The following is a 25,433-nucleotide window of genomic DNA, read 5'->3' as shown; positions in this document are numbered from 1 at the left end:
CATTTGTGGTGTCTCCAGTATGCCTTGGGATCACTTTGTGTAGTGTGACTGAATAGAAATGGCTCTTAGTCACAAGAAAATTTTATATTGGTGTAGGATTATGACAAAAATGACCAGAAGAAACATCTCTTCCATTTTGGTGGTTTCTTTTCATCTGGAAGAACATTACAAGATAAGAGGTTCTTGAGTAGAATGTTTTGGATTACAAGGAAAGCACAAAACATATGGGAACTGGGGTGCTGGGTTGGTGAAAAGCATATGTGTAGCCCTTTGCTAGTTTAGTTTATTAAAGACCTGCTATTGGAATGAATTAAAGTGCATGAAACTTCTTGATAACTGGTTTGAAACTAAAATTTATGGTTCAGTTTTCATCTTCATGGAAGATGATGCTATATAAGATGGTGAAGCTTTGTAAGATGATGCTACAGTGTTTGATTTTAGGTGCTTTTATGTGGCATCTAATTTGCAACCTAGAGATATAATCACTCAGAAATCTGTATACAGAACAAATCAGGTTGGAAAAGACCATTGAGATCAGAGTCCAACCTATTACCCAATACCATCTAATCAACTAAAATGTGGTACTAAGTGCCCCATCCAGTCTCTTTCTAAACACTTCCAGTGATGATGACTCCATCACCTCCCCGGGCAGCCCATTCCAATGGGCAATCACTCTCTCTGTATAGAACTTCTTCCTAAGGTCCAACCTAAACCTCCCCTGGTGCAGCCGGAGACTGTGTCCTCTTGTTCTGGTACTGGCTGCCTGGGAGAAGAGACCAACATTCGCCTGTCTACAACTTCCCTTCAGGTAGTTGTAGAGAGCAATAAGGTCACCCCCGAGTCTCCTCCTCTCCAGGCTAAGCAACCCCAGCTCCCTCAGTCTCTCCTCATAAGGCTTGTATTCCAAACCCCTCACCAACTTCATTGCCCTTGTTGGAGTAACCATCAATCCTCTTCCTACCTAACCATTTTCATTGTGATAAATGGACTTCTAAGTTACCATTGCCCTAGAAAAGTTGCATTTATGGTCAACTTCCTTTTGTTTTCAGTACACTTTGCTTTACAGATGATCAGTTAAGTTGCTCAGTTCACATCTGCATGATATTTTACACTTAATCATTGTTTCCAAAGTTTATGTGAAAAGACTGATCCTTATGATGCATGTCACCAGATACTGGGCTGAAGAATTTGCTCTCTGAAGTGTGTAGGTTTGCAGTGTGCAGAACATATCAGGCAGTGATGCAGGTAATTATCACCTGATGTGACAGCATGATGATACAATAAGCCACAATGCCTAAACCCTAGATATTAAAAACCCCCATAAATATTAGAAGTCCTTGAAAGCTAATGAAACAGTTTCCTTTAGCTGAAATGACAGTGTCTGCCAAGATATCCATGGACCCAGTCTATGTTTATCTTTCTAAAGCAATTAGTCAATCAGTACCTTCACAGATCTGTGAAGCAATCTGTCCTATTTCATACATCTGTGCAAGAATTACTTTAAAGTGATAAGGTTACTGCAGTGAGCCTGGCAAAGACTTTTACAATAGGGTTGTATGCTGTTCAAGTCACCAGCAGGCATGCTAAGAAATGCAATTAAACCAAATCATTTTCAAATATATGCCATGCTTTTGAAACGGTGATGAATGCTTTTTACAGTAAGAATTTCCAGCCCTATGAGCACAGACTTTTCAAAAGACTTTTATTATTATTATTTCTGTGGGAGGAAGATTTTTTTCTTTCTTTTGGCAGCAGTGTTTTGGAGGATGTTTGTTCATTAAGGCAATTGTATAAAAATTCACAGAACTGCAGGTTTCTTCTCTAAACTTGTCACAGTTCTGATAGAGCTTGCACTTAAGGACTGTCCCTGAATGTAAATCTGAGTACATGGCATGGAATCTATTTTAAAGATTTGTGAAACTCTTTGGCAAAATATCTATTTACTGAAAAGTGACATTTCAAAGCACTGAACTGTGCTCAGCTCTTGGCAAGCAGTTTTGAAAAAAAATAAAAATACAAGTTTGCAAATGGTTAAAGACTTCCTTCTAAAATAAAGCATTTAAATGTTGCAGAAAAATTTTATATAAAGATACAGCTTCCATTTGCAAGTAAAAGAAGATAATGGCTCTCCTATCCCTAGATTATCTAACTCTCCATGTACTGTGCTGATGTAGTAATTTAAGAATGATCCTCCTTGATGTAATTTAAGAATGATCTTCCTTGATCTTGGGCTAGCATTTTATCAGCAGACGTGTAAGGTGGTCCAGAAGAAAAGTGTCCTCCTGTCCAAGGTTTATAACTGGAACAGTGTCTGGGACTTGGTCACTCTCATGCCTAGTAAGTATTTAGCTCATCATTGAAAAATGTGACAGAGACAATTGAAAACATTGCCTCCAGTCATCTTCATAACCCCATATCCTCCTCCAGTATACTGACCTTGGAGATAGCAGCCCTGCATTTTTTCACAATATGGTCAAAGGTACATTTTGAGAGACTGAAAGCTGTGGTGATGGCAAAGATCTGTTATTGTTTGCAAGACAGGTATGTGTGTGCAGCTCTGTCCACCCTGACTTACGTATCTCTAGAGATTAATGCAGTGCCAAGTGCTGTTTTGGCAGAATTTTTCAACTCAAAAGAGGTGCTGTAGTTATGTCTCTGCTTTGGAAAGTGGGACAGAAGAGCAAGAAAGTGAAGACTTTTGTACTAGTTTGCTCACATATTTAATTGGTCAATCCCTATTGTTTTCCAAAGTTATGTTAAGACTAAATATAGTGTTGATGGTTGAAACCCATTCCTGTTGGGGAAAATGGCCAGACACTTGTTCACTTGGTTAGGGTTAGTATTTTGTTACAATGAAATGTCAGCTGTTTTCTCTTTGGACAATATTTAGATTTACTGTAAAATTCTTACAATTTTCTCAAATAAAGGAAATTACTACCCTTTAGAAAAGTCAACTGAAGACATAAAGACAACAGGTGGATACACTAGTGCCATTTAAATGAAACTGATTTCTTGAATACCTTCATATCTCTGTTGGCCACTTAGAAAGTAAAGTGTTTCACATTACAAATAAAGTGCTGAAGAAAAGAATGAAGAAAATATATTATGACTAATTGCATTCCATTAAACTTCATTCTGTGTTATTTTAATAGTGACATTAACTAAACAGAAAGGAAGGAAACAACAAAGTGCAAGGTCCTTACTACCTCAGTACCTATTGCTGTTTTAATTGATTTTAATTTTTACTTATTGATATTTGTATAAAAAACAGTGAAAACTTCTTTTATATACAAAAGGATTATATAATTATGCATTTTTTTCCTATGAAGTTTACTATCAGGCTACTCATTCTGGTACGAATGATTATCTAGAGAGAGATATGATCTTGGTCCTCAAAGGGTGAAGAGATATATTTCCTGTCTGAAAATAGTATTCCTACAACCAGCAACAATAAGCTTCATAAACTTTGAACTCTACTATGAGAACCTTTCAGGATGCTTATTGTCCTAGCAAAGAAAAAAAAAAAAAGAGTAAATTCATGATTGTCCTTAGTGCAACACAAACCTGTAAAAGAAGTCTGCAAACACAGAATTGAATCAAGACAGCTTTCAATATACAGCTACTGTGATTTTATTTCTCTTTTACTGGTTCTACTAGGCCATCGATGAAATATTTACCTGACTAGTGTGGTTCTCCCTGTGCCTTTGAATTGATGAGCCTGATGTAGTGCTGGCTGACAGTCTTGAATATTCATTTTCCTCTGGTAAACCTAAAGCAGAACAATATTAATTTATAATCTGACATTTATGCATTATCTGATTTCAGCATGAGATTCAAAAGACCTTGATGTGTTTTACTGAAAGAGAATGCAGAAATCACACATTTGCCTGGATACTGACTATTTCCATGCTTAGTGAAACTGGACTAATTATTGTTTACCAAGTATGAATACTACCATAGGAATGCCTGCTGGTTTACAGATTGAGCAATTATACTGAAAGAGCCGACACATAACACATTACCTATACTCTGGCCAGGAATTCCTTCTGCAATGCGGAAATCCCTGGCTCCTCTTCCCCTGGCTCATTTTCATTGCAGAAGCAACGCAAAAGAAATTAAAAACATGACTGCAGTTTGCTCTCTAGGTAACATGGGAAGTCAACAGTAGATCCAGGACTCAAAACTTCAGAAGAGGTTTCCTGCGATTCTGGTACAATCTTCATGTAGAAATTAGCTGCACAAAACCTGGCTGTGTAAAAATCATTTATTCAGTCTAAAAGAGGGAGGTAGTCCCCTTGTGTAGTCAACAGGAAGAACACTACCTGTACACAGTAATCCTAGAGTGACTCTCACTGCTGGTGCTTCCCCACCACTTCTGCCAGAGTGGGAAGACCATTCCTGTAGCACTACAGAGGATCTAAAAGGATCTAAAAGGATGAGGAGAAGCAGGGGCAGAAGCAGAAACACAGTGAGTCCACGATACGTGTTATTAAGCCCCTCAAAAACTAGTATCATAGACATATTGGTAGATCTGATATCCAGCAATTTTTTTATTGCTTTGTACAGCACACGTTCCAAATTTTCATGCTATTATGCCATCCATAAACAGCAGATCACTACTCCCTCTTTAGTCAACTAAACAGAGATAGTCACCATGAGAAGAGGATTAATTCTGGTAAGAAATGTGCAAGTTGAATTGTTCTCAATTGGTCACCTGAGACTGACTGAATAGAAATGTATAACATGTAATCAGAACTATTTGATTAGTCTAGACTAAAACCAGGAAAGCTGATTCTGGGCCTGGATATGTAATGCTTAAGAAAAATGCAGCAAGCCTCAATCTTCATATTCTACACAACATACACAGAATCACAATGGAAACCATTCAAAGTTCAAATGTAATGAATCATAAAGTACATATGGGATAATGTAATACACTAGACATAGTTGTGTTTTGTGTTCATGTTCAGTTTCTTGTTCAATCGTGAAACTGGCAAATAATAAAATGCTTGTCTTCCAACCTGCTGTTTTTAGTATTAAAACCTTTTCATTTTTTTTTCTAATTTTGATAAATGAGTGCTAACTCTCACATGCTCACAGATATATGATTTAACTCATGAAAACATAAACTGCATGAATAATCCCATAAAACAACCTGATTTTGCAAGAGAATTAGAATGAGAATTTTAAAGATTTTTCTGTGACAATCCTTAATCTTTTTTGGCAGCTCTGCCCTACTTTAGTTTCCCCCTTGTAATGGTTCTTCTCCAAACCTTGCAGCTAGTGATAGCTGGGGCTTTTTAATTTGTTCTTTCACATAAAGCTTGTGTAAAGTATTCATAACTATAGATCCTTTTCTACAGCTTCAAATACACTGGACTTCCTCTGGGGACAGGCAATGGAGAAGGTGGAACCCCTGTCTTTGGCTAAGGAGCCAGAACACATCTTGTCAGAATCCACCCTTTCAGTCCTTTCTGCCCGTGCAGAGAGGGAATCTGTCCCTGCTCTCTCAGTGATGTGTAACGTGTGTGATTTCAAGGTGGAGCTACCACTTTCTGAAGCTGACCTGTTATATGTTAGGTATGGACTGAGGCAAGGTCTCCAGCATTCTAGGCTTGTGAATTACATGTGCAAGTTACCACCATTGCTTTCTTACCTAAACTCCCTGTCCTACAACTTAAAAAGTACCCCTCAGCAAAATCAGCAAAAAACAAGTCTCTTTTTTTTTTTTAACAACAAATTCCTGATGTAATAATTTATTCACATGGATTCAGTTTGGTTACATCTCAAGTTAATTTAAAAAAATGCATATTTTCATGAAAAATGCCTTTTTAAAATAAGTTTATTAACTTAATTAAAATAAAATATATAATGTAAATTTTTTCTACATTTCTCGATCACCGTAAGTGAAAAGACTTTCCTAGACCAGCACAATGTTTTGAAAAAGATATTGGTTTTGCAATATGTTCATATACTTTTGGATCTATCATACATGACAGCCTTGATCTAAGAATAAGGTTATCAGTGACTTTCTGTTTATTTCTATGAAAAGTACTGTGATAAGAGGTCTTATCAAATAAGTAGTTTCCACGTTCAGTAACAGCACATTGTCACAGACAGCAAGCAGAGGCTTGGAGTAGTTTGGAAAGATAAATGGAGTAGGTGATTGCTTTCTGAGAGGTTTCCTTTACACACACCTACGTAAATATTAGGATACCACAGCTGTGCACTGAATAAGACCTTGCTTAATTCAGCACAAGGTTGAAAGCATCAGTTTAGCAGGGGAAGAACTATAAGAACATAAGTTAATCAGGGGTTCAGCTTGGGGTACAAATTATACCATCTGGACTGGGCTTTCTTGCAACTGTTTTCAAGTTACCAAACATTAGTCTAATCTGGCAATTTTGGGGGGGCAAAATTATGCTTTCTAACATTATTACTGCAATTATATCTGGTGGTGAAAATGAGAGCAAGGAATAGGACTCAATAATCTCTAACTGATGTAAGTTAAATGAAAGAATTTTTTTTCCACATAGAGAATGGCCAAGCAATTTGTGTATTCAAACTAGAAACCAAATCCTTTACTACTTACTCCCTGTAATACTGAGATCCAGATCACTGAGATCCAAATGTGCTTCTGTGGTTCCAGACAACCTCCAGCCTCATAGGCTCTGCTACCCCCAAACTGGAGATACTGCACTTCCAGGCATGCAACATCCATATTTGCAAAACAACAGAGGCACCACAGAGTCTCTAGGTCTTTGCAACTGTGGCCCCACATAATTTCCTAAGCCCTCTACCATCCTCCAAGATTTTGTATTCACACATGGACTAGATCTACTGATAGGCTCCATTTGATACATTGGCTGGTATAGCATGAAAGGGGCATGAGCAGGAAAGGCAAGAGGTAAGACTGCTCAACAGTATGAATGTAGCCCATATCATAGTGATGTGCTTTTTTTCTGTCATATTATCTGCTGTGACACCTCTCCCATTCTTTGACTTGCTGCCTGATACACTTACATCTAGTGGTAAATGACAAGAGACTGCATAGAAGAGTTTAGCCCGCTGGTGACTTTCTTAGACAGAATGGTTACCTTCTCAACAGCTAAAGTTATACAAAACTAAGCCCCTTACCTGAATTGAATTTCTGGCGAACCAGGGAGGTTCTTACAGTTACAGCCTTATGCCAATCTGCATAAGCTACACAGTGAGTCTATTCACATGGATGTACTTACAAGCAGTGGACCTCAGTTATAAGTGGAGAGGGATAACTTCCTTCAAGGGGCAACAGCAAAGTTCCTTCAGCCAAAGAGGGCTGTCTTATCCATATAGTTATCTACTCTAATTTTAATTTATGTTACACAGAGTAAGTACGTCTACAGCACACTCTTCTGGGGCATCAGGACTTGTTCCCTCAAAAAAAAAAGAGGAGGCTAATTGTTATTGGTGATTTGCTCCTGAGGGGAACAGAGGGACCCATATATCAGCCAGATCCTTCCCACAGGGAAGTCTGCTGCCTCCCTGGGGCCTGGGTCAGAGATGTTACCAGAAGTCTGCCTAGTCTGGTACAGCCCTCCGCTTACTATCTCTTAATAGTTCCGCAGTTAGGGAGTGATGATGTTGAAACCAGAGGTCCCAAGGCAATCAAAAATGACTTCAAGGCTCTGGGAAAATTGGTTGAGGGGTCAGGGACACAGGTAACTTTTTCATCAATACCCTTAGTTGCAGGAAGGAATACTGAAAGGAACAGGTCAGCAGCTGTAAATAACAAGTGGCTCAGAGACTGGTGCTACCAAAAGAATGTTGGGTTTTTTGATCTTGTGGAATCTTCTGTGGCACCAGGTCCACTAGCAACAGATGGAGTACATCCATCCCAGAGGGGAAGATCCTAGCACATGAGAACAGCCTATCCCACAGAGGGAAAAGGGAAGGGAGTTGGCACGACTCATTGACAGGGCTTTAAACTAGATTTGAAGGGGGAAGGGGCTGAAACCAGTCCCCCCAGACAGGAGTCTGGGGATGGTAAGCTGGAGTCAGGGGTGAAACTAGCAGCCCAGCTAAAGTGCATGTACACTAAGGCAAGCAGCATGGGTAACAAACAAGAGGATCTGGAAGCCTTGTTACAGCAGGAAAGTTATGATGTAGTTGCCATCACAGAGACGTGGTGGGATGACTCACATGACTGGAGAACTGTAATTGATGGCTACAGGCTCTTCAGGAGAGACAGGCAAGGTATGAGGGGTGGAGGGGTGGCCCTGTACATCAGGGAGGCTCTAGATGCCATGGAACTAGAGATTAAGGATGATCAAGTTGAGTGCCTGTGGGAGAAAATTAGAGGAAAGTCCAACAAGGCAGACATCCTGGTTGGAGTCTGTTATAGACCACCCAACCAGGATGAAGAGGTTTATGAATAATTCTATAGGCAGCTAAAGGCTGTCTCATGATCACCAGACCTTGTACTTATGGGCAATTTTAACCAGCCTGATATCTGCTGGGAGAGGAGAAAGGAGGCACTCTAGAAGGTTTTCAGTGTGTATGGAGGATAGCTTCTTATTCCAGCTGCTGTGTGAGTCTACCAGGGGTAAGGCTTTGCTTGACCTTCTTTTTACCAATAGAGAAGGGCTGGTGGGAGATGTGGTGGTTGGAGGCTGTCTGGGGTCCAGTGACCATGAAATAATTGAGTTTTCAATATGCAGTCAAGCTAAGAGGGGCAGCAACAAAACCTCCACTCTGGACTTCCAGAGGGAGGACTTCAGGTTCCTTAAGGAATTAATTCAGAAGATACCTTGGGAAACAGCCCTTAAAAACAAAGGGGTCCAGGAGGGCTGGACCTACTTCAAGAAAGAATTCTTGAAGGCTCAGGTCCAGGCTGTGCCAATGTGAAGAAGATGAGCCAGCGGGGCAGATGGCCAGACTGGATGGGCAATGGGTGAATTAAGGGGAAAAAAGAGGGTGTATCATCTCTGGAAGAAAGGTGAGGCAACCCATGGAATGTTTGAGGATGTTGCTAGGTCATGTAGGAAAAAAAATAGAGAGATAAAAGGCCATTTAGAGCTTAGACTGGCCACTGCTGTGAAGGACATAAAAAAAATGTTTTTATAAATATATTAATAGCAAGAGGAGGGGCAAGGACAACCTCCACTCCTTAGGGGACATGGAGGGGAATATAGTAACAAAAGATGAGGAAAAGGCAGAGGTACTTAACACCTTCTTTGCCTCAATTTTTAATAGCAATATAGGTTGTCTTCCAGACAATTGGCCTCCTGAGCTGGCAGATGGAGGCAGGGAGCAGTACAGTTCCCCTGTGATCCAGGAGGAAGTAGTTAGAGACCTGCTCAGCCACTTGGATTCCAGCAAGTCCATGGGACCAGATGGGATCCATCCTAAGGTGCTGAGAGAGGTGGCAGATGAGCTGGCCAAGCCACTCTCCATCATTTTTCAACAGTCCTGGCTCACTGGAGATGTCCCAGATGACTGGAAGCTGGCCAACATGATGCCCATCCAAAAAAAGGGCTGGTTGGACAAGCCAGGGAATTACAGGCCTGTCAACCTGACCTCAGTGCCTGGCAAGATTATGGACCATGTCATCTTGAGTGCAATCACACAGCACTTAGAGGATGGCCAGGGGATCAGGCCCAGCCAACAAAGATTTAGGAGGGTCAGGTCCTGCCTGACCAACCTGATCTCATTCTGTGATCAGGTGACCTGCCTGGTGGATGTGTTGAAGGCTGTGGATGTAGTCTACCTGGACTTCAGCAAGGCCTTCGACACTGTGCCCCACAGTAAACTCCTGGCCAAGCTGCCAGCCCATGGCTTGGACAGCAGCACTCTGTGCTGGGTTAGAAACTGTCTGGAGGTCCGAGCCCAGAGAGTGGTGGTGAATGGTGCCACATCCAGCTGGCAGCCAGTCACTAGTGGTGTGCCCCAGGGATCAGTGCTGGGCCCCATCCTGTTCTATATCTCTGTTGATGATCTGGATGAGGGGATTGAGTCCAGCATCAGTATATTTGCAGATGACACCAAGCTGGGGGCAGAAGTTGATCTCTTAGAGGGGTGGAGAGCTATGCAGAGGGACCTTGACAGTCTGGAGAGAGGGGCAGAGTCCAACTGCATGAGATTTAACACAGCTAAGTGCCGGGTTCTGCACATTGGCCACAACAACCCCATGCAGTGCCACGGGCTCGGGTCAGAGTGGCTGGAGAGAGGCCAGGCAGAAAGGGACCTGGGGGTAATGGTTGATAGTAGGCTGAACATGAGCCAGCAGTGTGCCCAGGTGGCCAAGAAGGCCAATGGCATCCTGGCCTGTATCAGGAATAGTGTGGCCATCAGAAGCAGAGAGGTCATTGTGCCCCAGTACTCAGCACTGGTTAGGTCACACCTTGAGTACTGTGTCTAGTTCTGGGCCCCTCAGTTTAGGAAAGACATTGAGTTGCTGGAACGTGTCCAGAGAAGGGCAATGAAGTTGGTGAGGGCTTTGGAGCACAAGCCCTATGAGGAGAGACTGAGGGAGCTGGGGTTGCTTAGCCTGGGGAGGAGGAGACTCAGGGGTGACTTTATTGCTCTCTACAACTACCTGAAGGGAGGTTGTAGCCAGGTGGGGATTGGTCTCTTCTCCCAGACAACTTGTGACAGAACAAGTGGACACAGTCTCAAGCTGTGCCAGGGGAGGTTTAGGCTGGATGTTAGGAAGAAATTCTTCACAGAAAGAGTAATTGCCCGCTGGAATGGGCTGCCCGGGGAGGTGGTGGAGTCACTGTCACTGGAGGTGTTTAGGAAGAGACTGGATGGGGCGCTTGGTGCCATGGTTTAGTTGATTAGATGGTGTTGGATGATAGGTTGGACTCCATGATCACAAAGGTCTTTTCCAACCTGGTTAATTCTGTTCTATTCTAAAGAACTTTAAGATATCTGGTGAATTTCTCCCTTTCACCAGACAAAGTTTAGGTCAGGTCCATCATTTATTATAGTTGTCAGATTTTAAACATTTGACTTAATGACTAAATATTCCTTTACATCCTATTAGTTACTAGTAGGAAATGGCAACAAATTTCAGTAATGTTTACCAGCAGTGTCTGAGTGCTCAAAACAGAAGATTTGCTGGTTTGGGTGATTTAAAATCACAACTTTCAGCACTGTAATATAAAAAGTTGATAGGCTTTCTGAATACTCTCTGTGTTGGGACAAGAAATAGGGGAAAAAAAGCTCTTTTTTTTCAGACATAGTTATGCCCTCATAAAAAGTTGGTAAAACATGACTTCCCATTGGTAAGACCATATTAACTGCTCCCAACGATTTTCTTATCCTTGATATGCCTTGAGACATCACCAAGGATGACCTTTGCACGGATGAAGGTAAGACTAACCAGTCTAAAGTTACCTGCATCCTTCTTCTTGCCCTTTTTGAGGGCTGGAGTGCCATTGGGTTTTCTTCAGTACTCAGGCATGTCTCCAGTTCCCCACAACTTACCAATGATGATGGAGAGTGGCATAATAATGACTACTGCCAGCTCCCTCAGTACCCATGGGTGCATCCCATCAGGACACATGGATTTAGGGATGTCCAGATTCCTTAACTGATCCCTAATCAAGTCATCATCAACCAAGGCAAACTTCTCCTTTATCCTGACTTGCTCTGGGGCCACAGGGTCTGGGGCTCCTGAGGACAGTCTCCAGCAGCATAAACAAAGACAAAGGCAGCATTCAGTAGCTCTGCCTTCTTTTTATCCTCTGTCATCAGGGCATCCACTTCATTCAGCAGTAGGCCTCTAGTGTTAGTTTTGTGTTCAGTGAGAATAAAGAACCACTTTCTGTTCTCCTTGACCTCTCTTGCAAGGTTTAATTTCAAGGAGGCCTTAGCTTTCCTAGTTGCCTCCCTACACCCTCTGACAACAGTCTTATACTCCCTCCCAAGTGGCCATCCTCTCCTTCTGTGACCTGTATATTCTCTTCTTCCACTTGAGTTAGCCCAGCAGTTCCCTATTTAACAATGAGGGTCTCCTAGCTCCCTTTCTCTATTTCCTACCCACTGGGATGCTATTATCTTGAACTTGGAAGAAGGGGTCTTTGAATATTAACCAACTATCTTGGGCCCCTTTACCTCCTAGTTCCCTGTACCATGGGATTACCCCTAGCAATTGCGAGTAAAGGCCAAAGTTGGTTCTGCTGAATGCCAAGGTTGTGATCCTGCTTGGTTTTCTGTTCCCACTGCACAAGATCCTGAAGTCCACCTTCTCATGGTTGCTGCAGCCAAAGCTGCCCTCAAGCTTCACTGCTTCAACCAGTCCCTCCTTTTTTGCATCAGGTCCAGCAATGCTCCTCTCCTAGTTGTCTGATCCACCATTTGCATCAAGAAGTTATTATCAATGCATTGCAGGAACCTCCTGGACTGGCTGGCTGAGGAGGCCTTCCAGCAAATACCTGGGCAGTTAAAATCCCCCATGAGAACCAGGGCCTGGGATTGTGAGGCTGCTGTCAGCTGTCTGTGGAAGACCTCATCAACTTCCTGTGATGAAGGCACATTATGCCCTGATACTGAATCTTGTCCCAGCATGTGGGCAAGTTCCCCCTCCTCCTGGAGGAAGACAAAAGCCAAGGCATTAGCCAGGCCAGCACGCACCCAGTGCACGCAGCGCTCGTGCTGACACCAAGTATGGGCATAATTCTAGCTTCACTCTTTCTATAGGCTGAAGCCAGTTGTTTATGAGAGTGCCCATTGGTCAAGCCCAGCCTCGAGGAATCTATAAGTATCACCCCAGTTGGTAAACACGTTGTCCCCCCTCACTCACTTTGTCTCTGCTCTTGCTCGAAAGGGTAACTCTCGAGCTGCAGCTTTTGCCATTGAGCTTATTGTTGTTAGCTTCGGTTATACATGCACGCATACTGAAAGCGTCTGCATAGTGAAGAAGCCCAGAGGGAGGACCTTCGCTGTTTCTGAGGAGCTCAGCGTCGCCACAGCCAGTCGTACCGACCGGGAGAGCCCACCGTGCCACTGGAGGACTGGACCGACCCCCCGAGGGTAAGATCTGCCCAGTTGCCGGGGAGAAGGGACTTGATCAATATTCGAGTCCACGTATGCCTAGCCCCGCCGTAGCGGGAGAGGAGCCGCCGAGTGCCGCTCTGAGCCCTGTGAATCTCAGGGAAAACCAAAGCATTGTTCATGCCTATACTGCACTGAACCCGGGACCACTACGAGAGTCCTGTTGCTCCTTTAAGCTCGGTAAAGAGAATCCGCCGCCTAACGCAGCTGCATTCTCTCCCCGAGGCTGTTTGCATCAGCCCCGAGAACCGCCGTGATCGGGCCGACCCTCGTAGCTTTGCCTGCTTCCGTCGTTCGAGCCCATCTACCGGCCACCGTCGTCCCGCCCTGCTGTGCGAGCCGACTTTAGAGGGCCGATCCCACGGACCGACCCCGACCAGGACCGATCCCTGTTGTCTGAAGGGGATTTAATATCGTCCACGTGCTTTCCATCCACTAACACTCAGTTCAAAGTATCCGCGTCTAGCAAAGTAAGTGCTGACGCATAGAAAGATTATAATATTGCTGTGTATAGCCAGAAGCCGCCCGCGTCCCGCCGAGTCTCCATCTAGTGGCCAAGCGGCAGAACTGCACCCTTCGTTATATAAATAGAGAAAGGGTTTATAGATAGTTCAATTACGTTATAATCATAACACTAAGCCAGTTGTGGAATCTATTTCACGAACGTGCACTAGAACATGTATATAAGTTGGTGATTCATCGGTTATTAATAGTTTGATAATAAAATAATATTTTTCATAATTCATAAATTCATATTCATAAATTTAATAACCTCTTCACCACACTTCCTTGCCCTGCTCAGGTAGCCTGTAATAGACACCCACAACAACATCACCCATGCTGGCCTGCCCCTTAATTCATACCCACAAACTCTCAACTCACCTTTCATTCACCTCTGGACAGAAGTCAATACATTCTGGATGCTCTCCCATATAAACTCCCAACTCCACCACCTCACCTTGTTGACCTGTCTTTTCTAAAAGGACACAGCCATCCATGACCACATTCCAGTCATGTGAGCTGTCCCACCATGTCTCTGTAATTGCCACCAGATCATAACCCCTTGACCAGACATGGATTTCTAACTCCTCCTGTTTATTCCCCATGCTGTGTGTGTTGCTGTACAAACAGTGCAGAGAGAGAGCTGAGCACACCGATTCTACCCTGGCAGGGTGGGAGACATTCTGGTCTTCATTAATACTGGAACATTGCCCCACTGTGCAAAACCAGCTACAATCCCATTTTCTTTAGAATCTATTTAAAGCTCTACAAATGAGCCTCCTAATTCTTGTCCTAGAACCCCTTTCCCTCTGTGAGATAAGTCTTTCCAATGTACTACCATCATAAAATTATTTTTTCCCTAAGCAAACTGGCAAATTTGGTTTGAATTTTAGTAATGAAAATACATCAAAGTTTTTAATACTGTCAACTCTTTCAATTGTTGTTAAGGGTGGCTGTAAAGCTAGCATTCTGTATCACAAAATTTATAATCTGATTTTGCACCAGAGTGAAATCAGCTTGGAAGAGACCTCTGGACATCATCCAGACTAACTTCCTGCCACAGAATATTCACCTAGAGCAGGCTGCACAGGTCAGCATCCAAGTGGGTTTTGAATTACTTCAGAGATGGGTCCCATTAGGATGTCAGGTTAAAATCCTACATAGAAAAGAATTCCACTTGGCCTACCCACACTTTTGCGCTAATTTAATGGTCTGACTGTTACACATACTGAAAATACGCTCCCTTGCTCCCCAGGTTATTACATTGATACAAATGGAGACACTGCCACAATGGACAAAGATGCCTTTAACTCATCCTATAATTTCTCAGACTGGGTGAGGTTTTTTTTCTTTGATTGTTGTAGAAAGAAGGGGGAATTATTTTGGTCAAACACTGCAGAATATGGAGAACAGGTTTTCCTGAAAAGAAAGGAATTGTGATTTTGAAAAGTTTCTTTTAGTAATCTTTTTTCAGGATAGCTCTTAAATTACAAACTGCATGATGTGTAGCTCTGCCCTTAAACAATAAAGGCTATACAAATGTTCTACTTGCACAAATCATATTTAGACTTCAGTTTTCACATGATCATTGTACCCAGTACCATGAAAGAATTTAGGCATCTACTCCACATTTGACCAAAATAAATACTTTCTCTTTGTCTTGTAGATAAATACTTGTGTATGCTCTTTAACATCTCTGTTGATGATCTGGATGAGAGGATTGAGTCCATCACCAGTAAATTTGCAGACGACACTAAGCTGGGGGCAGGAGTTGATCTGCTGGAGGGTGGAGAGGGGCTTTGCAGAGGGACCTCAACAGGCTGGACAGATGGGCAGAATCCAATGGCATGAGATTTAACACATCCAAGTGCGGGTTCTGCACATTGGCCACAACAACCCCATGCAGTGCTACAGGCTGGGGTCAGAGTGGCTGGAGAGCGGCCAGGCAGAAAGGGACCTGGGGGTACTGGTCGATGATAGGCTGAACATGAGCCTGCAGTGTGCCCAGGCAGCCAAGACGACCAATGGCATCCTGGCCTGCATCAGGAACAGTGTAGCCAGCAGGAGCAGGGAGGTCATTCTGCCCCTGTACACTGCACTGGTTAGGCCACACTTTGCGTACTGTGTCCAGTTCTGGGCCCCTCAGTTTAGGAAGGATGTTGACTTGCTTGAATGTGTCCAGAGAAGGACAACGAAGTTGGTGAGGGGTTTAGAACACAAGCCCTGTGAAGAGAGGCTGAGGGAGCTGGGGTTGCTTAGCCTGGAGAAGAGGAGGCTCAGGGCTGACCTTATTGCTCTCTACAACTACCTGAAGGGAGGTTGTAGCCAGGTGGGGATTGGTCTCTTCTCCCAGGCAACCAGCACCAGAACAAGTGGACAGTCTCAAGCTGCACCAGGGAAGGTTTAGGCTGGATGTTAGGAAGAAATTCTACACAGAGAGAGTGATTGCCCATTGGAATGGGCTGCCTGAGGAGGTGGTGGAGTCACCATCATTGGAAGTGCTTAGGAGACTTGATAGACTGCTTGGTTGCATGGTTTAGTTGATTAGGTGGTGTTGGATGATAGGTTAGACTTGATGATTTATTCTATTTGCATTGTGTGCTTTTATGTAATAAAGGTGTTACATCCCTAGGGTTTATGCTTTTAGAACCTTGAAAACGTTTCATTCTTTTTGTCACTGCTTTTGCACCACTTTGATCATCTTTTTGCAATGATAAACAAATTGTCATTCACTAGTCGGGCACCTGCAGCAAAGGGAGATCCTGATTTTCCATTTTCTGTCCTGTTTGCATTGATTACAGGATCAGAAATCTCAAATCTCAGTCCTTCATGCCTTGGGCTACTTATAAACTTGGAGTTGAGTTAATTACAAATTCCTCAACAGAGGCTGTTCTATTTTCTTCGCATTCAGCTTTTATTGGAGAGGGCCTTATCAGTTCACACATACAAAGTTAAGCCAGTTCCAGAAACACAGATATTTCACAACTCAGTAGATTCCAGCTTGTCTGTATCTTACAAAGCTCATTCAATGAAACACTTCAGCAATTTTATGTTAGAAGAGTTTTGGGATTAAAAACGGCTTACCATTTGATACTGAATTCCCATTTTCAGCAGCCATAGAACTGGACAGTGGATTAGATGACTGAGTTCCATGGTTATTTGCATTTTTATCCTGGGTTTCTGATCCAGTACCTGATGTATTTGGATCTTCTCTGCTCCTCAAGTTCAAATTAGTTTCAGCACCTGACAGGAACAGAGAAAACAGCTTCCTATTAACTAGTGGCTTTCACATGTAAGTAGAAAAAGCTAACACACAGAAACTAAATTACCTTATCATATTAATATAAATAATCACAAAACTAATGAAAACAGTGATACATGTGGAAGATTGAAGTCAGTGATTTTTGTAGGGGTTTTGCTATTTTTTGTTAGTGTTCCACGTCTAGCCATTTAAAGTTTATGTAAGTAAAATGAATTAACAAAATTTCATTTGCGTTGTTTCTTTCCACACAAGTATAATCTGATAAAACTCAACAAATGTTTATGTTGCCATTCTTTTCTCTTTTCTTTTTCCTTTTTTTTCTTTCCTTCCCCTTCCCCTTCCCCTTCCCCTTCCCCTTCCCCTTCCCCTTCCCCTTCCCCTTCCCCTTCCCCTTCCCCTTCCCCTTCCCCTTCCCCTTCCCCTTCCCCTTCCCCTTCCCCTTCCCCTTCCCCTTCCCCTTCCCCTTCCCCTTCCCCTTCCCCTTCCCCTTCCCCTTCCCCTTCCCCTTCCCCTTCCCCTTCCCCTTCCCCTTCCCCTTCCCCTTCCCCTTCCCCTTCCCTTCCCTTCCCTTCCCTTCCCTTCCCTTCCCTTCCCTTCCCTTCCCTTCCCTTCCCTTCCCTTCCCTTCCCTTCCCTTCCCTTCCCTTCCCTTCCCTTCCCTTCCCTTCCCTTCCCTTCCCTTCCCTTCCCTCTATTCTATTCTATTCTATTCTATTCTATTCTATTCTATTCTATTCTATTCTATTCTATTCTATTCTATTCTATTGGAGTTCCTATACTGCAATGTCTTTTGTCATTGTATTAGGTGTTATTTCAACAGCTATACCATGGGTTTATTTTTTCTCTTATCTCCTCCCATAAGAAATTAAATGGTTTTTAATATGAAACCATATGTAGCAAGATTACTCCCAGCAGTCTCCCCATGGGCATAATTTCCCTGCCTCAGGGCAATCCAGCCATCAGTTGTCATTTTCTATAAAGTTCCAGGTTTTCATGTCATAGTGCTTTAGTTTAATTTCTCTGAGATACCAAGAGGACATCTGATCCTGTAGGAGTTCCTAAGCTATGTACAATGCACAGGCATTTCTTCAATGAGAATGGCAAAACTCTTTGCTTCTTTCCCTGACTGATGGCACATCCACACAAAGCAGAACAACTCACAGCAAAGAGCCTGGAGTTGAATCTGAGCTTGCCTGGCTTTTTCAGCCCACTGTCCCAGAATAGGGTTCAGTCATCGGCCATGCCTGAGCAGTACTCTTCACAAGAGTCAGAGGCTGGACACAGGTTTGGAGCTGGGAGACAAGACCATTAATGGATGGGGGTGGGAGGAGGCACCCCCACTACAGTGCTGGCATTCCTTGCTATCCCCTGGCTGAAAGTCTGCGTGAAATGTTGCATTGGCAAGGCTATGCATTTTTAAATGGATTTCTCACTCTTCTCTGTGTTTCTCTTCATTTTGTGCTGAACATATAAATAAACTTTTTCTTTGCCATAATCAACTTTATTTCACAGAAGACAAAGCTGAATTCAATTGTCTTTCTCTTAGGCTCCATTTCACTTTTCCTAACTCTACCCACTCCAACAGCTGGCCTTAGATAAGTGGCTGACATATTATGGCTGACCTAGGTGCAGAGGCCCTCATTTAGCACTCTAAAATGGGATTTTTTTCTTCTATGACAGCTCTCTAAAAGCTATTCCTTGATTTTGGTTGTGTCTATTTAAGCTTTGTCGTAATGACAGTAACAATCAATGGAGGTCAAAAGACTAGGTATTAAAACCAGTATTACAGCACTCATCAATGCTTCCAATGACATTCTCCGGTCTCCCAAAGATGCAATATATTCTTAGAAGTCTTGAGCACTTGAGTACTTTCCAAGGGGACAAGAAAAACATTTTTTTTACCGTAATAGATACTTTGTGTGCAGATATGTAAACTTAATGTTGACTGCATGTTAATTTTTCTTATTTTAGGCTAGCACTAAAAAAATCCCAACACCTGGTATACAAAGTACCAATATGCAAAAAATTAATTAATGAAACTAAAAGTATATATCCATTCTGGTTATGCTGAAATATTTTGTTTCATTGAAAAGGACTTTTTAATTTTGTTGATCTTTCAGTTATCTAACTCTGAATTTTTCTTAATATTTCCTGTTCTAAAAAAAAAATGCTGTCTGGAAAACTCAGAAAGTTAATGCAGACAACAACAAGCTGGGGGTAGGTGTTGATCTGCTGGAGGGTAGAGAGGCTTTGCAGAGGGACCTCGACAGGCTGGACAGATGGGCAGAATCCAACGGCATGAGATTTAAAACATCCAAGTGCAGGTTCTGCACATTGGCCACAGCAACCCCATGCAGTGCTACAGGCTGGGGTCAGAGTGGCTGGAGAGAGGTCAGGCAGAGAGTGACCTGGAGGTACTGGTTGATGGTAGGCTGAACATGAGCCTGCAGTGTGCCCAGGCAGCCAGGAGGGCCAATGGCATCCTGGCCTGTATCAGGAACAGTGTGGCCATCAGGAGCAGAGAGTACAGTGCCCCTGTATTCAGCACTGGTTAGGCCACACCTTGAGTACTGTGTCCAGTTCTGGGCCCCTCAGTTTGGGAAGGATGTTGACTTGTTGGAATGTGTCCAGAGAAGGGCAATGAGGCTGGCGAGAGGCCTTGAGCACAAGCCTTACGAGGAGAGGCTGAGGGAGCTGGGGTTACTTAGCCTGGATAAGAGGAGGCTCAGGGGAGACCTTATTGCTCTCTACAACTACCTGAAGGGAGGTTGTAGACAGGAGGGAGCTGGTCTCTTCTCCCAGGCAACCAGTACCAGAACAAGAGGACACAGTCTGAGGCTGCACCAGGGGAGGTTTAGGCTGGATGTTAGGAAGAAATTCTTCATAGAGAGAGTGATTGGCCACTGGAATGGGCTACCCAGGGAAGTGGTGGAGTCACCATCATTGGAGGCGTTTAGGAGGAGACTTGATAGGGTGCTTGGTTGCATGGTTTAGTCGATTAGGTGGTGTTGGATGATAGGTTGCATGCAGTGATCTTGAAGGTCTCTTCCAACCTGGTCTGGTCTATTCTATTCTATTCTATTCTATTCTATTCTATTCTATTCTATTCTATTCTATAACTAGAGTGTTTCAGCTGCATTGTTTCATAAACTGTGTATTTGGGCAAATGTACTACGCACTGAAAGAACTGGTCCAGCTCTACCCACAGTAACTGACTTGGGAAGGGCAGTAGAACCCAAGTCTGAGTTGGAAAATTCATACAGTACAACCATGAGAGCATGCCTGCAGGGTGCCTGAAAAATGCACCTTTGCAGCTCATATTAAATTTGTCTGAAAAAGAATTGTCACTTTTAGATGTTAATAGTGAACTTCCCTGTGGATCATAATCCACCTACATAATTTTATGCCACCTTTTACACAGAGTCTTGGGAGAAGTGGCTGGGATCCTTACTTTTCTTGACACACGAACGATTTATTGATTTGCCTGATATCCGGAATTCATTTTAGAACAAGGAGGTAAAAGGACTTTTTCTTGCATTCCTATTTGCAGAAGCCTTTTGTTTCGTAGGTACATTAATATCTTTTCATAGCATTCACAAAGGGCTCTTGGAATAAAAAAAGGTCATCTTTTCTCCTTTTCATGTGAAAGATGAAATACTACAAAGAATTGTGGATAGCTACTGTTGAGCTGAAATATCATCCTAAATTGGCAGAAAAAGGTAATGGATGGATATGCAGCATATCTTTTGGGACACCTGTCTAGAGAGATCTGTTATCCCATTTGCTCTAATCAGTCATTGTGAGAAATGTACACCTTTAGCTTCTAAATAGAGCACAACATAGAGAAACTATACTTCACAGTGCCTAACATAATTATGACTGGGAGTGGGAAAGAGACCAGTATTTTGTTTCAAAATAATGTGGATTATACAAAGATACTTGTGCTAATTTCCTATATATAGTCAGCTTCAGGTCCTTGTTGGAGCAGAATTCATGAGTCTACAGAAAAAGTGTAGCTGTGTATGTTGGCTATCGTTTAAAAGACTCTAGGAAGAGCCACAGGGTATCCTTAGCAAACACTGTTCATTTTTTTGGACTTTGTAAAAAATAGAATAGAATAGAATAAACCAGGTTGGAAGAGACCTTCAAGATCATCGTGTCCAGCCCATCTACCAATCCAACCCACCTAAACAACTAAACCATGGCACCAAGCACCCTATCAAGTCTCCTCCTGAACACCTCCAATGACAGTGATTCCACCACCTCCCTGGGCAGCCCATTCCAATGGGCAATCACTCTCTCTGTGTAAAACTTCCTCCTGACCTCCAGCCTGAACCTCCCCTGGCGCAGCCTGAGACTGTGTCCTCTTGTTCTGGTGCTGGCTGCCTGGGAGAAGAGAACAACCTCTGCCTGTCTACAACCTCCCTTCAGGTAGTTGTAGAGAGCAATAAGGTCACCCCTGCGCCTCCTCTTCAGGCAAAGCAACCCCAGCTCCCTCGGTCTCTCCTCATAAGGCTTGTGCTCAAGGCCTCTCACCAGCCTCATTGCCCTTCTCTGGACACATTCAAGCAAGTCAAAATCCCTCCTAAACTGAGGGGCCCAGAACTGGACACAGTACTCGAGGTGTGGCCTAACCAGTGCAGTGTACAGGGGCAGAATGACCTCCCTGCTCCTGCTGGCCATACTGTTCCTGATACAGGCCAGGATGCCATTGGCCCTCCTGGCTGCCTGGGCACACTGCAGGCTCATGTTCAGCCTATCATCGACCAGCACCCCTAGGGCCCTTTCTGCCTGGCCTCTCTCCAGCCACTCTGACCCTAGCCTGTAGCACTGCATGGGGATGTTGTGGCCAATGTGCAGAACCCGGCACCTGGATGTGTTAAATCTCATGCCATTGGATTCTGCCCATCTGTCCAGCCTGTTGAGGTCCCTCTGCAAAGCCCCTCTCCACCCTCCAGCAGATCAACTCCTGCCCCCAGCTTGGTGTCATCCACAAATTTGCTGATGATCAACTCAATGCCCTCATCCAGATCATCAATAAAGGTGTTAAAGAGCACAGGGCCCAGCACTGATCCTTGGGGCACACCACTAGTGACTGGCCGCCAGCTGGATGTGGCACCATTCACCACCACTCTCTGGGCTCGGCCATCCAGCCAGTTCCTAACCCAATACAGTGTGCCCCTGTCCAAGCCATGGGCTGACAGCTTGGCCAGGAGTTTGCTATGGGGGACAGTGTCGAAGGCCTTGCTGAAGTCCAGGTAGACTACATCCACAGCCTTCAACACATCCACCAGTCAGGTCACCTGATCATAGAATGAGATCAGGTTGGTCAGGCAGGACCTGACCCTCCTAAATCTTTTTTGGCTGGGCCTGATCCCCTGGCCATCCTCTAAGTGCTGTGTGATTGCACTCAGGATGACCTGTTCCATAATCTTGCCTGGCACTGACGTCAGGCTGACAGGCCTATAATTCATCCAACCGGCCCTTCTTGTGGATGGCACCATGTTGGCCAGCTTCCAGTCCTCTGGGACCTCTCCACTGAGCCAGGACTGTTGAAAAATGATGGAGAGTGGCTTGGCCAGCTTATCTGCCAGCTCTCTCTGCACCCTAGGATGGATCCCATCCGGTCCCATGGACTTGTTGGGATAGAAGCGGCTGAGGGTGAGCTCCAACTACCTGCTCCTGGAACACAGGGAAACTATGCAGCTCCCTGGCTCCTTCTGCCAACTCTGCAGGCTAGTTGTCTGGAAGACGTTCTGTCCTGCTAGTAAAAATTGAGGCAAAGAAGGTGTTAAGTACCTCTGCTTTTTCCTCATCCTTTGAGACAACGTTTCCCTCCATGTCCACCAAGGAGTGGAGGTTGTCTCTGCCCTTCCTCTTGCTATTAATGTATTTATAGAAGGACTTTTTTTGTCCTTCACAGCAGAGGCCAGTCTAAGCTCCAAATGTGCTTTTGCCTCCCTAATTTTCTTCCTACAACACCTAGCAACATCCTTAAATTTTTCATGGGTTGCCTCACCTTTCTTCCAAAGATGATACACCCTCTTTTTTTCCCTTAGTTCTTTTAGAAGTTCATTAACCATCCAGGCTGGCTGTCTGCCCTGGCAGCTCATCTTCCGGCACATTGGCACAGCCTGTCCCTGCGCCTTCAAGAGTTCTTCCTTGAAGCAGGTCCAGCTCTCCTGGCCCCCTTTATTTTTAAGGGCTTTATCCCAAGGAACCCTCTGAGTTAGTTCCTTGAGTAACTTGAAGTCTGCCCTCCAGAAGTCCAGAGTAGAGGTCTTCTTGCTACCCCTCTTAGCTTGACCAAATACTGAAAATTCAATTATCTCATGGTCACTGGCCCCTAAACACCCTCCAACCACTACATCACCCACCAGCCCTTCCCTATTGGTGAGGAGAAGGTCAAGCATAGCCTTACCCCTGGTAGGCTCGTGCAGCACCTGGGATAAGAAGCTGTCCTCCATGCACTCTAAGAACCTCCTAGACTGCCTTCTCTCTGCTGTGTTGAGATCCCAGCAGATGTCAGGCAGGTTGAAGTCGCCCATGAGAACAAGGTCAGGCGATCCTGAGACAGCCCTAAGCTGCGTATAGAATGAATCATCAACATCTTCCTCCTGGTTGGGTGGTCTATAACAGACTCCAAACAGGATGTCTGCCGTGCCGGTCTTCCCTCCAATTCTTACCCTCAAGCACTCAACCCGATCGTCCCTAATCTCCATCTCTATAGCACCTAGTGCCTCCCTGATATACAGGGCCACCTCTCCACCCCTTCTTCCTTGCCTGTCTCTCCTGAAGAGCTGTAGCCGTCAATTGCAGCGCTCCAGTCATGTGAGTCATCCCACCACATCTCTGTGATGGCAACTACATCATAACTTTCCTGCTGCAACAAGGCTTCCAGCTCCTCTTGTTTGTTGCCCATGCTTCATGCATTAGTGTACATGCACTGCAACTAGGCTGCTGGTTTCACCTCTGACTCTATCTTATCACCCCCAGTCTCCTGCCTGAGGGGACTAGTTTCAGCCCCTTCCCCCTTTGAAACTAGAAAATGAGTGAGTTTCTAAATAAAATCTTTTCTAGAGATAGGATAACAAGAGGATCTTTGGTTAGGTGTAACCAGGTTGTTGTCCCTGTGCTTCAAATCTTACCTAGGATCACTGGCTAGTTCATGCTAGAAAGGATCTCAAGGGGTCCCTCATGCAGCCCTGCTCCAAGCAGGAACAGATGTGGCATTAGGCCAGGTTGCTAAGGCCTTTTTACAGCTGGGTCTTGAAACCTCACCAGGATGCCTCCTTGGGCAGCCAGTCTCTCTGCCTGTCCCCCTGGCCTGCCTGCCCCCAGTAGGTAGAGGTTTGAGTACTCAGCATGAATCGCTTTTGTTTCAGCTCATGCCTGCCACACCTTGTTGTCCTGCCATGCACAGCTGTGAAAGGACTGGCTGGTAGTAGGCACTGGGGTGGTTTTCAGATGTCCCTAGTGGCATCTCTGCCTCAGGGCTGACAAGTCAGGCTGCCCCAAACTCTGCTCATTGGGCAGTGCTCCAGCCCTGAATATAATGGGAGTGAACTCATTCCCAGTTACTGATGTCTTTCTGCACTGGGTGGCACCAAACTAGTCAAGGTATGCAGATGTGGTCAACTGCCATCCTGAGCTTCTGTCAGTGCTCCTGCTGATACAGCCCTGGATTCTGCTGGCCATCTCAGCTTCCAGAGCTTGCTACTGGCTCCTACCCAGCTTCCAGTACCTCCAGCCCCAGTATCCTTTCCCCAGAGCTGCTCCCTGGACAGTCTGTCCACAACCTATACCATTGTAAGAGAGAATTCCTCTCTAGGTGGAAGACTTTGCATTTGCTTTTTTTCCCTGAGCTTTAACATGCCAGAAGGCTGAGTCTGCACTGAGATAACACTCTCTGTTCCATCTCCCCACAAACAACAACAACCAAAAAAAAAAAAAAAAAAAAAAAAAAAAATATCCCTGAGCATAACAAATGTGTTTCCTGATTTTTTATTGTGCATTATATTCCACACAGTTTATCATTGCACAGTGATATCTTAGATGGAAATTACATGGACAATAATTGAAGTTATAGAGCAGCTCTCTGTTAATACTAAAGAATTACAATTCTAATTCCACCATATTCTTCTTTTATGCATCAAGTATTGGTTGGAAATTCACCTCACTCCCATGTTTTCTCAGTTACCTAATATAAAAGTTAGGACTTTTCTCCACATTTATGCCAACTTCCCCCTGCTGCCATGAATTCTGCCACGTACAAGTATGCACTGATCTCTCATTCCATATCAACTTTCCAAAACTATCAGACATACTGCAGGAGAGAAGATGTGGTTCTACAGAATTGTGCTCTTCTGTTCTTACCAGATGGATGGATTATTTACCAGGTTTCACTTTTTTTTTTTTTTTTAAGGAACAGCATCTTAACAGTTTACAGCTAGAAATAAATGTTATTTGAAGAGTCATCCATGCCTACTTGTGAGAGACTGGCTACAGAGAGGTATCAGCTGTAAGAGCATGGTGGGAGTTCGTGATTATAAAAGGAATACAAAGTTTAAGTGAAAACCTACAGACTTTTTGCAACAGTGAACAGTATTTGGATTACTATTTCAGCAAACTGA

General features: G+C 44.0%; 1 protein-coding gene across 1 annotated transcript in view; it reads right to left on the bottom strand.

Annotated features, from left to right (window-relative positions):
- MYO16 (myosin XVI) overlaps positions 1-25,433 on the bottom strand; it is a 392,532-nt gene that overhangs the window by 17,785 nt on the left and 349,314 nt on the right. Inside the window, exons 33-34 of the mRNA XM_068170049.1 lie at positions 16,624-16,782; positions 3,678-3,769 (exon numbers count right to left, since the gene is read on the bottom strand). Of these exons, the coding sequence (XP_068026150.1) occupies positions 3,678-3,769; positions 16,624-16,782 (251 nt within the window). The remainder of the gene's footprint in view (positions 1-3,677; positions 3,770-16,623; positions 16,783-25,433) is intronic.

Source organism: Melanerpes formicivorus, unplaced genomic scaffold (assembly GCF_026170545.1).
Source record: "Melanerpes formicivorus ecotype bairdi unplaced genomic scaffold, bMelFor1.0.p_v2 SCAF_1, whole genome shotgun sequence".
In the NCBI taxonomy this organism is placed as follows: domain Eukaryota; kingdom Metazoa; phylum Chordata; class Aves; order Piciformes; family Picidae; genus Melanerpes; species Melanerpes formicivorus.
This window is presented reverse-complemented; position numbering and strand designations above follow the sequence as displayed.